The sequence below is a fragment of the Rhamphochromis longiceps genome, linkage group LG5 (genome assembly GCF_057381845.1).
Source record: "Rhamphochromis longiceps isolate RC_006_pf linkage group LG5, R_longiceps_female_GT1.1, whole genome shotgun sequence".
Lineage (NCBI taxonomy): Eukaryota > Metazoa > Chordata > Actinopteri > Cichliformes > Cichlidae > Rhamphochromis > Rhamphochromis longiceps.
The window spans coordinates 34,617,984-34,630,675 of NC_140561.1; the positions used below are offsets into that span (position 1 = coordinate 34,617,984).

Below are 12,692 nucleotides of genomic sequence, written 5' to 3' on the forward strand. Positions count from 1 at the left end.
TTTTTCAGTCAATCATCAACAGCATGAATTCTATTGCCTTGATATTTTCAGCACACATAAGATGGGAGGATGTATGCCTGTCCCACCCAGATGCTCAGCTCCACATTTCCCACTGTGACAGGGAGGAAAATATAAGATGACTACACATCTGTAAGCATTTTGGTGATGTTTACATAGTTTGTGTTGGCCAGCGTGCAGTTGGCTGTCTTTAGGTTCTCCTCCTGAAAGTCCTCGTTGCTGTTGTTCACAGCCTCCTGGATCTCCATATAGTCCGATTTACTGATGGTGGAGCCACTCCGACTCTTTTTCAGCTCCTCCGCTGAATCAGCTTTGGTCACGTTGACCTGCAGATACTGCGCCTGTTCTTCACCTTCAGTCTCACGGTGATAGAAGTAGTTAAAATTTGACACAATGACAGGCACGGGCAAGGCAATGGTCAGCACACCTGCAATGGCACAGAGGGAGCCCACAATCTTGCCACCAATCGTGGTTGGGACCATATCACCGTAGCCGACTGTTGTCATTGAGACCACAGCCCACCAAAACGCATCTGGGATGCTTTCAAACTGTGACTCTGGCTCATCTGCTTCAGCAAAGTAGACAGCGCTTGAGAATAGGATGACTCCTATGAAGAGGAAAAAAATGAGGAGGCCAAGCTCTCTCATGCTGGCTTTCAGGGTCTGACCCAAAATCTGAAGCCCCTTAGAGTGACGAGAGAGCTTAAATATTCTGAAGACTCGCACCAAGCGGATGACCCTGAGAATGGCTAAAGACATGGCTTGCTGACCTGCTTGACCATCCTCTGGTCTGTCTGCTAGCTCTGTGCCAAGAGTGATGAAGTAAGGGATGATGGCAACAATATCAATAATGTTCATTATATTACCAAAAAATCCTGCTTTGCTGGGGCAGGCAAAGAAGCGCACTAGAAACTCAAAGGAGAACCATATAATGCAAAGAGTCTCTAGGATAAAGAAGGGGTCAGTGAAGTAAGTGGCTGTGTAGCTGATGATTGTGGTGTTGGTCTCAGGCGAAAAGACTTCTGCTTGAGACTTATGCATTTCCTCTTCATCATTACGGAAAATGGGCAGTGTCTCCAAGCAGAAGCTGACTATAGATATGAGGATGACCATGACAGAGATTATGGCAATAATCCTTGCAGGACCTGAGCTCTCTGGGTACTCAAACAGTAGCCATACTTGTCTCTGAAACTCGTTGTCAGGAAGAGGGCGCTCCTCCTCCTTGATAAAACCCTCGTCTTCTCTGAACATCTCAATTGCCTCCTCACCCAGCTCATAAAAGCGAATCTCCTCTGAGAAAATATCTACGGTGACATTGACTGGCCTTCTTAGTCGGCCTCCTGATTGGTAATAATATAATATGGCATCAAAGCTGGGTCGATTTCTGTCGAAAAAGTATTCGTTCCTTAGTGGGTCAAAGTACCGCATCCTTTTTTTGGGGTCCCCCAGCAGAGTCTCTGGAAATTGGGAGAGCGTTTTAAGTTGTGTCTCAAAGCGCAGCCCTGAGATGTTGATGACCACCCTCTCACAACACTCATGGTCAGCCTCTGGGTCGTAGTCCTGCGGGTGACCCGGGTGCGCCGCCGCCTCGTCAGAGGGGTCGGCTGTGGCAACAGTCATTCTGCGGGGGGAGGAGGCCTGCACTTTTCAGTGAGTCTGGGTCCTGCAGCCTGAAGAACTGCAGGCGGAGGCCAGGAGAGGGAGGGGGCTCAACACTGTAAAGACCTGACGGCCACAGGATGTCACCTAGGATCTGACTGCATATAGAACAGAGAAAGCAAAGACAGACAGCAAGGTCAGGTAAACCTGAGACATGATTCAGCACTCAATACTTTTTACGTTTAGTGCAGAGATGTAAGGAGTTTGCGTAAGCCTGAAGATCAAACAACTCAAAATAGAAGAAAATGAAGCCACCCTCTAAAAACTGTCATAAGATCCGATATGAAATTATGTAAAGTTAGACTGTCATGAGAAAACTGTCAGAGCTAAAATGAACAAGTGGAAACTTGAGGATGTCACTCCTGCTCTTGACTTTGGAAAATTAATATGTAAATAAGCAACCCGCCTTGCATATAAATTACTTCAATGCAGGTAAATGCAGGGGCTAAGGGGCAAATAACACTTACAGGAGCTCATAAATTAGGACACTAATCTGCTGCAATGAACAATATGTGTTGAAATGAATGGGAATACCTTTTCTAGTGAAGCCAAGCATGAATATGGCAATGCAGCAGACACCAAATTCATACAGACAGCTTCCTGTCTAGAATATCATCGAAAACCACTGCAGTCTAAACACCAATGTATGTGACATGCTTAAGATTCACTATTGTGCCAAACAAATGCAATACACAGCTGCAACATAGACATGACTTCAGTCTAGTTTTGATGGAGCATTTTAGTCTTGAAATGGTGCCTGTTACTGAAATATTCAAAAACATCTATAAATAATTTATCCATAGAAGGAAAAAGGTTCCAAGAGAAAAAACTGTATCTCTCCTCTGCATCATCTCCACTCACAAAGTAGGAGCACAGTTTTATAAAATAAAATAATAACGCTTATGACACACACAGCAAATACATAACTACAGGTTTACTGGTCACTATACATTCTTCTGCTGCAGCGCAAATCATTCCGCCAACTACAAAATGCTACGACTCGTGTTCACATTTAATGGAAATGGAAATGATAGGTAAAGCTGCTTTAATTTCATACATACGTGCAGACATCTTTTTTCCCATCTGGATGTGATTTGATGCTCCTGCTGGACGCTGGTATTAGGGAAGTGAATAACCAGCTGCGCTCACCGGGCGATCTGATTCCAGTGCAGGTATAAAATGAATTTCCAATTTGGGACAGTCGATGATATTCACCTCATGTTGTCTGCGGCATCCTTGCCGTGTACACCGGGTACAGTATGTGCGGGTGTGTCCTCGCTTTCCCCTCCCCGACTCCTTTCCTCCGGGTACGCTGTCGTGGGATGGCGATTGGCAAAAAAAAAAAGAAAAAGAAAAAAGAAAGGAAGAAAAAAAAAGGGAGGAGGGAACCGATCAAGGAGGTGCTGGTGCTTCCCTTAATAACCAAAGGTGCTGGGATCAGCAGAAAAAATCTTCCACCACTGTTCTCCTCCAAGCATGTATGACTGTGTGACGAGCTGATGGCTGCAGACAGCCTCAAAGGTAAATAGTCCCCATAAGGTGCTCAGAAAGGCAACATCTGCAAAGGGGGGGACAAGGCGAGGCGCGGGGGAGGAAGGGAGCTTAAAAATATAATCTTATTACCACGATTTAATAATTTGAAGGCGTGTGAAAATAATTTGGTTGCTCAGAAGAGTTAATCTATGCATGCGTCAGACAGTCAATTTACATTTTTATTTATAATTTAGGCATAAATTAGCATCTCCACCAGATTCCAGACTGAGATGCAGACATGCTCAGGCAGTGCATCCCAGTATCTAATGCAGAGACAGTTCTGAGAATCTCCTAATAGCCTACATGGTGAGCAGAGCAGCCTCCTCAGACACTGACTTGAAACGACATGCGTGAAAGAACCGCCCTACGTAGTGGGCTAGAAGATTATGCAATTTCACTGAGCAGGAGACCCACGCACACACGTGAACACACATGTAAAGTGGCCTTTATGGCCCCTGCATGGTGTCAGCACGGTGGGAGGCGAGAGATTTTTACATGAAGAAAAAAAAAACTTTCTGGGCAAAATATCTCTGTTGTCAGCTTCGGCCGCAGGACTGGTATATAAAGCTTAGTCAAACCTGCAGTCAGGCATTGCTATGCATACCAAGAGACGGGCTGGTGATGGAGAAAGGCAAGGGCGGAAAAACGCGCTCCCCATCTGCACTATAGCTTAGCGCTCACCTTATCTGCAGTATGGGCAATTTAAAGGGGTACGCAGCTCCACCACTATTCAGCTGATGGTTAAAAGATGCGATCTTCTCAAATTGCAATGGCAAAATTAAGAGTAAAAAAAAAAATTTTCATTTCTGCATATTTAGTTTATCTTCGAGAAGTTTTCAGGCATTTGATAAAAAGCTGATATATCAACCTGTGGCTACTGTTTTAGGAAATATGTGAGCATGTTCATGCATGACTGTTATTGCAGAAACAACATAAATGCTTGTGGGAGGAGCTTTTTTGATAATCTTTGTTCTCTTGTGCGTTATTAGTATAGTGGAAGTAATAACAGCTTTACTTCTTTTTTAATGCCTGTTCATGGCAGTTACACTCGCAGTCTTTCCTGGCAACACAATTCATGAATAATAGATAGAACAGAGGGACTAAAATAGAGCAAATCCTCCATCATTGCCCCTTGCTATATTCAGAATAAAGAACAAACTCTGTCCTTTCATCACTATTGATGATCACTACCCTCACGGCCCCCCTCCTGGACCCCCTGCAGTTTGCATATAGAGCCAACAGGTCTGTAGACGACGCCATCAACATGGCCCTACACTTCATCCTGCAGCATCTGGACTCCCCAGGAACCTACGCCAGGATCCTGTTTGTGGACTTCAGCTCTGCCTTCAACACCATCCTTCCAGACCATCTCCGAGACAAGCTTTCCCAGATGAATGTGCCTGATCCCATCTGCCGGTGGATCACTGACTTCCTGACGGACAGGAAGCAGCATGTGAGGCTGGGAAAGAATGTCTCGGACTCCCGGACCATCAGCACCGGCTCCCCTCAGGGCTGTGTTCTTTCTCCTCTGCTCTTCTCCCTGTACACCAACTGCTGCACCTCCACCCACCAGTCTGTCAAGCTAATCAAGTTTGCAGATGACACCACCGTTATTGGACTCATCTCGGACGGGGATGAGTCTGCCTACAGGAGGGAGGTTGAACGTCTGGTGTCCTGGTGCAGCCACAACAACCTGGTGCTGAATGCCCAGAAGACAGTGGAGATTATTGTGGACTTCAGGAAGCACACAGCCCCACTCCCCCCCATCATCCTGACTGACACCCCCATCACCTCTGTGGACTCATTCCGCTTCCTGGGTACCACCATCACCCAGGACCTGAAGTGGGAGCCCACCATCACCTCCGTCATCAAGAAAGCCCAGCAGAGGATGTACTTCCTGAGGCAGCTGAAGAAATTCAACCTGCCAACACGGACGATGATGCAATTCTACACTGCAATCATCGAGTCCATCCTCACCTCCTCCATCACCGTGTGGTACGCTGGAGCCACTATCAGGGACAAACAAAGACTGCAGCGTGTTGTGCGCTCTGCTGAGAAGGTGATTGGCTGCAGACTCCCATCTCTGCAGGACCTGTACACCTCCAGGACATTGCGGCGTGCAGCTCGGATCTCAGCTGACCCTTCTCACCCTGGACACAGTCTGTTTGACCTGCTCCCCTCAGGCAGGAGGCTCCGGTCCATTCGCACCAGAACCTCTCGCCATAAGAACAGTTTCTTCCCCTCTGCTGTTGGACACATGAACAATAACCATATGACTGTTCCCGCTACTAACACATGACCCCACGCTGTGTTCACTGCATCATTCCATGATTGGCACTGATCACCACCTGCACTCATGTATATATCTTTCAACGTAGCATTCTTAATTCTTATTCTCATGTATATATCTCATGTATAGCTCATGCACATATCTTTCTACGTAGCACTTTTAATTCTTATCCCTACTTTTATTTTTTCATGTCTATTTAAGTGCTATTTATGACACTATGTTTGCACTGAAGCACCGCAGCAATTTCCTAATGTTGTAAACCTGCTCAACATTTGGCAATAAACCCCTTTCTGATTCTGATTCTGATTCTGATACCTGAGCTGGGAATCAATACTGGAGCTGGGAATGAAAGCGCCGTGGCCAGAAGTGACCTCCTCAGAAGCCAAAGGTCAGTGGGATTCCCTTGGATGAGCAAGGGAGGGAGGTGATTCAGGAGAAACAGGCAGTGGGGCAGACAGCAGGATGATTTGTGTGAGACCTGACTCTGCCAAGGCTTGTCCTGCCAGACCCCGAGACCATCATGGCTCCCAACCTCTTCCCTGCTGTCTGTCTGCATGCCTTCCTGCTGCCACACAAGCTGATACCTCTCTGTATCTCATAATGGCTTTCCCAGGTTAGTTATGACAGCATGGTCATTATTTATGAGCTGGGGGCCTGTTAGAAAGACTGCAAATGCTGTCTTTGAAACTCATTTTCTTACTATTAGGTGTTTTTCTTAAATTAAAAAGTGAAGGTTGTCTACACTCTAAATGCTCTGTGTGCCTTAATCATATGGGGATGTTCAAATGGCTGGCTGGTTGTATAAGTTGGCAGGCGAGGGTGTCAAGAATGAATTTGTTACCAAGAGGTATTGATTTCAGCATCTCCATCAGATGTTTTTTTTGGCTCACTGACATGCAGAAGAGAAAATAAACCTGAGAACTGAGAGACTGAAGGGTCATTCTCACTGATGGATTAGAGGACCAATATGTATATATACATTTGTATATATATATATATATATATATATATATATATATATATATATATATATATATATATATATATATATATATATATATGTACACCAACAAAAAATATATACCTACAAAAAATGTTTTTTAATGTTTGTAATGTTTTTTTAAGAAAGGTAGGTAGCTTCAGAAATACTGGAAAATCACTGGAGGATTAGCTGTATTTAGTGTTTCCAGGTGACACAAAAGTGAGCTTACAGTGTAGCAATTGGTACTGCCATTTAGCCGGTACAGTCCCTGGAGTGCAGTGGTCTTTTTATTGATGCTGGAGGTCTGTGATGCCGCCTTACTCCTTCATACTGCATTGCAGCAGCCACAGGTTTCCAGCACACACACAGACACACACAGGAACAAGGTTTTAAACATAGGGTCCACCATGGATCTCTTCAAAACCCTGGCCTGCCTATTACAAGCTCCATAATAACCAACATAATGTGATAAGATAGAAAACAGGAGAACAGACGAGATCAGGCATGTTCAGGGTGGTATGGCCGTAAGCCGTAAAAAAAAAAGATAGAAAACAGGAGGCTGCATATCGCATTCATGTTTGGATTTTCTGCTGCATTAATACAGATTTTCTGCTTCCAGATATGATGATGCAACACTCTCCTGTGTAATTCCTCATTAACAAATTCTGTCATGCAAAATCATCAACAAGACTCCTAGAACAAGAACCTTGCACTAAATCTTATCCTATATATTTTGTGAATTTTCTCCTGATTCTTTTCACTCCTTGGGCTATAGAGCAGTCCAACAATTTTGCTGCTAAAGACATTTTTCCAGTGCATCTTCAGTGAGACTCAATTTATTTGGCCCTCTGGGAGATGAGTCATTTCAGCATTGCTGCTCAGGAACTGAGTTGCCCTGCAAAAGAGGCAGGTTACACATACAAATATGGGACCAGGAATGTGGACACAATAAATAAGTGGCTATGGTACATGGCTATAAAGCAATATAGCCCCTTTTTTCCTTAGTGTCCCCTGGAGCTAACAGTACATCTGAGGTAGAAATGGAGAAAGGGAGGATAGGGAGGACGGAGGACTCTGTAAAGAGAGGGAGGAGAAGAAAAAGGGAGGGAAGGAGAGAGTCATGCTCGTCAGATTGAGGCCCAGCAGGAAGAGGGCAGATGCTGGAAAAGAGCCAGACAACAGGAGAGAGACAAGGACACTGGCCCACTGCGGTATACTGCCAAGCTCCAGCACTCTTAGCCAGATCTCAGAAATATGCACATACGGCCACTACACAAGTTAATTTCTCAAAACTTACAGGCTTGTAGATTACCTGTAGAAGTTTGTAACGTAACAAAGCATGTATACTGCATGAGTTATGTTTCTGTCATGCAAGACAAAAGTTAGTACATGCATCATTTTGCATACACAAGAACACCTGCAGAAATGACAGCAGTACGGTCCTGATGCCGTAGGCCCCGGTCTGTATGGGCCTGGGCTCCCTTGCCTTGGTGGGTGCCGAAGGACAGGCGTGCCTACTGGGGTCAGCGGGGGAGTTGGCCCCAGGTAGGGGCATCTTGCTCCTCCCTTCTTTTCCTCCACATCCCCGGCTGCCTCCCTCTTCCCGCTCCAACACACCCACCCACACAAGTAGGGCCTTGGGGTGCGGGTGTGTCACCAGGGTGCAGGGGAGGCATCCCCCCCCCTCTGGCCCCTTCTGGCCACCTGTCCCTCAATTTTATTCCACAACTTAGACATACACATTACTGACACTCTCATAACACATACATATAGGGCCTTGAGGGTGGGCACGTTAACGGTGTCCAGTGGACGGTCTGTGTATTTAACCCCACCTCTAGCACCAGTGCCCACCTCTCAATTTTAAATCCATGTAGACATTGAGGATTCTCGGGAGGGGCCGTGCTAACACCTTCTGCTCTCTGGCAGCAGCACCATGCTCTCCCGTGTTTTAAATGCACCTTAGAACAACACGACGCAACACTACACATGAGCGAGAGGAGGGAGGTTGGGGTCTTCACACACCCCTGTTCTCTGCTGGATTCGGGGGCCTCCCTGCTGCTGCGGAGCCTGGGGTGGTCTGCTTGCCTCCACCCCGGGGGAAAGGGTAACATCTCCTGGGTCTAGGTGCCGTTTCCCCCTCCAGCGGCAAGGGTACCTGGACCCGGGGTATAGAGTTTGTTTGGGGAGTGTGATTGTGTGTAGAGTGTCCATGTATGTCTATCCCTACATTGGGTGAGTGCTGAGTATTTGTATATGTGTGCATGAGGGTGGGAATGCATGATTGTGTCTGTGTGTGTTTTTCTCTTCTTTCTCTTTTTAAGTGCCCTTTCTCACTGTCCCTCTTCCCTTCTGTTTTTCTTTTCCTTCATCTTTCTTTCTCCCCTTCCCATCCCTCAGTCATGTCTGTCCCGTCTGTAACAACTGAAAATAAAATAAAATAAATAATAACAACAAAGGTCGATCAAATGGACCAATACGGCAAGGCCGTGATGATCCATTTGGCAAAGTAAATCCACTGGGTATCCTTGTTGGTCTCCAGACAACAATTCTGACGGCTAAAGAACCAAATGGGACAGGCAAAAAAAAAAGAAAGAAAAAAAAAAGAAATGACAGCAGTAAACTGCCCAAAACATTTTGACTCCATTCAGTTCTGTAAGCCACCCTGCTGCTGAAAGGAAGGTCTATGAGTCAGTAAATGAGTGAGTCAGTGTCACTGTTGCAGGATACTCTGATGTTGCATTATACAATGCTTCTGTATGACAAAGTGAAATTTAAGTCAAGGTAAGAGCTTGCAGGAGCACTAGGTTATATTACACCAAGGTCAGAGAAGAAATAAGATACTCTGTGTATCGGGGTAAGAGGGTAAAAATAAAACTTTATGTCAGTAAATGTGAGCTTTCTTTTACATGCACAGGAAGGCTCTGTAAATCAAAGTCATTACTTTGTTATCCACCCTTGAATATTTTGCTAAAGTGAGGTTTTGCATCCTTTTTGTAAAAGTTGAAACGGTGCATGAAAGAATTTGCTTTTTAAACAACATGTGTATTAATGTCTGACTTCCAGTGCTTGACAAAAAGTGCAGCACAGGTGACCATTATCAGATGTGTGGGATTTACAGTGACAGCTACTATGTCACTGATGATGCAATGCCCTGGTTTTTGTTTGCAAGTGAACCAAAACATGTGCCCCTGCCTTAAGCAGGAGTCTGGTCTGCAGTCGACAATGCTGCTGAGGGATGCAGCAGCCACTCTGAGTCACAGGACACCTGAGCGGTGAGTCAGGGCTGCACAGTTTCCAGGGTCACAGTGCTTCAAACTTCGAACCTCACTCAGACGTGACTATTCTTTGTTGATCTAATTCATCATAGATATGTTGAGATAAGGACAATCCTAGAAATAGTATCAATACCAGAAGAAATTGTCCCAAGTCAGCATTGTCGCTGTAGCTGGGTGAATCGTTTGCACAGCCTCCTACGGTTGCTACAGAAACCATTTCTAGGGGCAGCAGAGGGAGGATTTGGACTGTGACATCACTACAGCATTTTTGGTGCCAACAAGATATTTCAGGTAAAGTTACAGCATGATGACAAAGCACATTTTATCCGCTTGCAGTCAGGTGGATTAGTTAAATATAAATGTGTTTAGGAAAAGTGTGAAGTCTGTATTTTCCATCTTTCCTGTTTCACACTTTCACATCTGGTGCATGTTTTACAGCATATGGTGCAGTACCCTACATTACACTACAGTACTTTGACTCCTAGCTTTCTGTGTGGCCTGTGGGGGGATGGATATACGTATGCTTTCTCTAATATGCTTTCTGGGCTTTTCCTTGTCTCACTGAAAGCTCTGAACACTGAGTCTTGATGCAGAAGAGTGAACTTTATGAATAGCCCCCAGAGTGCCATTATGTGTTCTCAAAAGAGCAGATGGATGAATGGCACCGAGAGAAACAATGGCAATATGTCTCATAGTTTCTATTTTTGGCAACACTGAGTTACAGTTTTAGGGCAAATACCGTACTATAAAAAACATATCATCAGCGCAGGAAGGAAAATGTCCAGTGCTATGAGTAATTGTACCGGACACCGCCATTTCTCATCTGGGTGCTTCTATAAAGTTCAAGGATGACATGAGGCAGCTCTCCTGGCAGACACTCCCCATGTTGGCATGCTGGGTATCATCAGAGGTAGCACGCTGCTGTGAGGCATGACTCCTCTCATGTGGAGAATGTTGGCATGATGAGGGCAGCAAAGAGATGAGAGAAAAGGGAAAGCTCCAAACAGGTCTCCTCCAAACCCCCCACCCAGAACTGAACACAATCCTGGATTTACATCTTTGAATCCGCCTGCAGCAGCAGAGTCGGAGAGAACCAGCCGTGGAGCTGTCTGCGATTTTCTGTCTGTGTGTGTTTGTGTACTATGCATGTAAGCTCAAGTGTATGCACCTTCCCCTCCCCAGTGCTTTCTTTTTTTCTAATGACCAAGATCCCACTACTGAGTGCAGTGAGGTATACCAGCTCTCACTGTCTTACAGCTGTGGAGTACTCCAGCATGCTCATTCCAACCACATGGACATCCACAGAGGAGAAGTGACACAACTTGGCACATATATCAAAGCCATAAGTGTACATTAAGGATGAGTAATTATTTGGATTTTAATTCTTGGTCTGCAGTGAATAGAAAAAGAAGATACAACGATACAGAACAAGATTTTGTGTTTGCATATTTGGCTTCTTTTTTTTTTTTTTACATTTACATTTCATTTAAGTAAAAAGTACAAAAGTACGACATGTATTGAAAAAGGTCCTGAATTGTAAATAAATAGGTTGACATGTTAATCTTTATGTATTTGTTGTCATGTTGCTATATTCTTAGCTCTAAATGCAGAAATGAACAATCCAGTGTTTTATCAATTTAGAGCATAACAACACCGATCTCCTAATAAGATAATCTCTAATGTCGTTCTTACCTTTCACAAAACCAAAAAATTAATAGAAGATATGTTGTACTGGAGATGTATCTTGCAAGCACAGCTGTCGAGCTTTGTAGATGATTAATGGTAGTGGGTAAATCACAAGCATCGTTTCATTTTCTCCTGGTTAAAAATACATTAAAGAAGGGGGAAAGAGAAAGTACAAAACCACTCAGCAGTTCTGAGGCAATGCACCTGGAGCTGCAGGACACATGGTGTCTTGTCTGCAGAACTGAGAAAACAGAAAACTCAGCAAAGAAGTGTCTAATGGTTAAACCAAGCCACCTTACTTTAAAGTATGTTTAAGGTGACTTTAAGTCATCTGTAGGTTTCTGTACCTTTTCAGATGTTAGGTTCACCTTTGTTACACATTTGTGCTTGTGTTTCTGTGAAATCTCTAACAACAGCTTTGAAGAGAAATTAACTTGTTAACATGGATCAAATTTTATGATACCCAGGCGGTCTCAGTCAATTCTGTGATAACACCATTACAAAGAAATACTTTTGTAGATCCCTTTAGAAAACATTACAAGCAGGAATATATCAATTTCATGATATAATCATAGCAACCTTTCTGAAAGGCATTTCACAAGGCTATTGTTACATCCCTTTGCTTTTTCTTGGTTAATGTTTCATCATTTTGTTTATTTGTTTCAATGCTGCACTGGGAACACAAGATATGGCTTTAAAAGCAACAGTCCGGAAACAGGATAGCATACTGCAAAGTCAATTTCAAGCAACCTTGGTGTCCTTTTTAGTGCTTGTGCAAAGTTTTTTCCTTTTTTCCCCTAGCTCTAGCTTGCAAACTGTAATTCTCTTTGTCTCATGGGAAACATGAGAATTATGGGTCACACTAGACGCCTCTGGATTTTAAAGTAGTTTCCTGACCTGCACGACAAATCCTAGATAGTCACATTTGCTGGTTCTAGGACAAGACACTGTATCTTCCTCAGCGGTGCACGTGTAACAATAGTAAAAATAACAATAATCATTGCTAGATTCACAATTTTGTCTTCAGGAAAAATAATATTTTTATCTTCCACAGATTGAATATAATCCATAGATGCACATACAAAGTACTTATAAGTGGTTCTTCCTCACTTTACCACAAAAAGAGTTTGCAGATAACATGAAGGCAATAAATTTCTTCAATGACAATAAATTATTGTTCTTACCATAAAGTCTAATTTTATAAGGCCTATCATTTTCAATGTCTGTTGACAAGATGATGTGAATATAGC

At 44.0% G+C, this 12,692-nt stretch overlaps 2 protein-coding genes across 2 annotated transcripts in view; one reads left to right on the forward strand and one right to left on the reverse strand.

Moving 5' to 3' along the window:
* The window catches only part of LOC146670440 (N-acetyltransferase 8-like), an 850,360-nt gene that overhangs the window by 62,508 nt on the left and 775,160 nt on the right, over nucleotides 1-12,692 (forward strand). The gene's annotated exons all lie outside the window — the stretch shown is intronic.
* Nucleotides 102-3,138, reverse strand: LOC146670445 (potassium voltage-gated channel subfamily A member 2). Its single transcript, XM_085407359.1, has 2 exons — nucleotides 2,738-3,138; nucleotides 102-1,774 (listed from the first exon to the last, which is right to left on the reverse strand). Exon 2 carries the CDS (start codon nucleotides 1,635-1,637, stop codon nucleotides 141-143), a length of 1,497 nt encoding a protein of 498 aa, XP_085263485.1. The 5' UTR covers nucleotides 1,638-1,774; nucleotides 2,738-3,138; the 3' UTR covers nucleotides 102-140.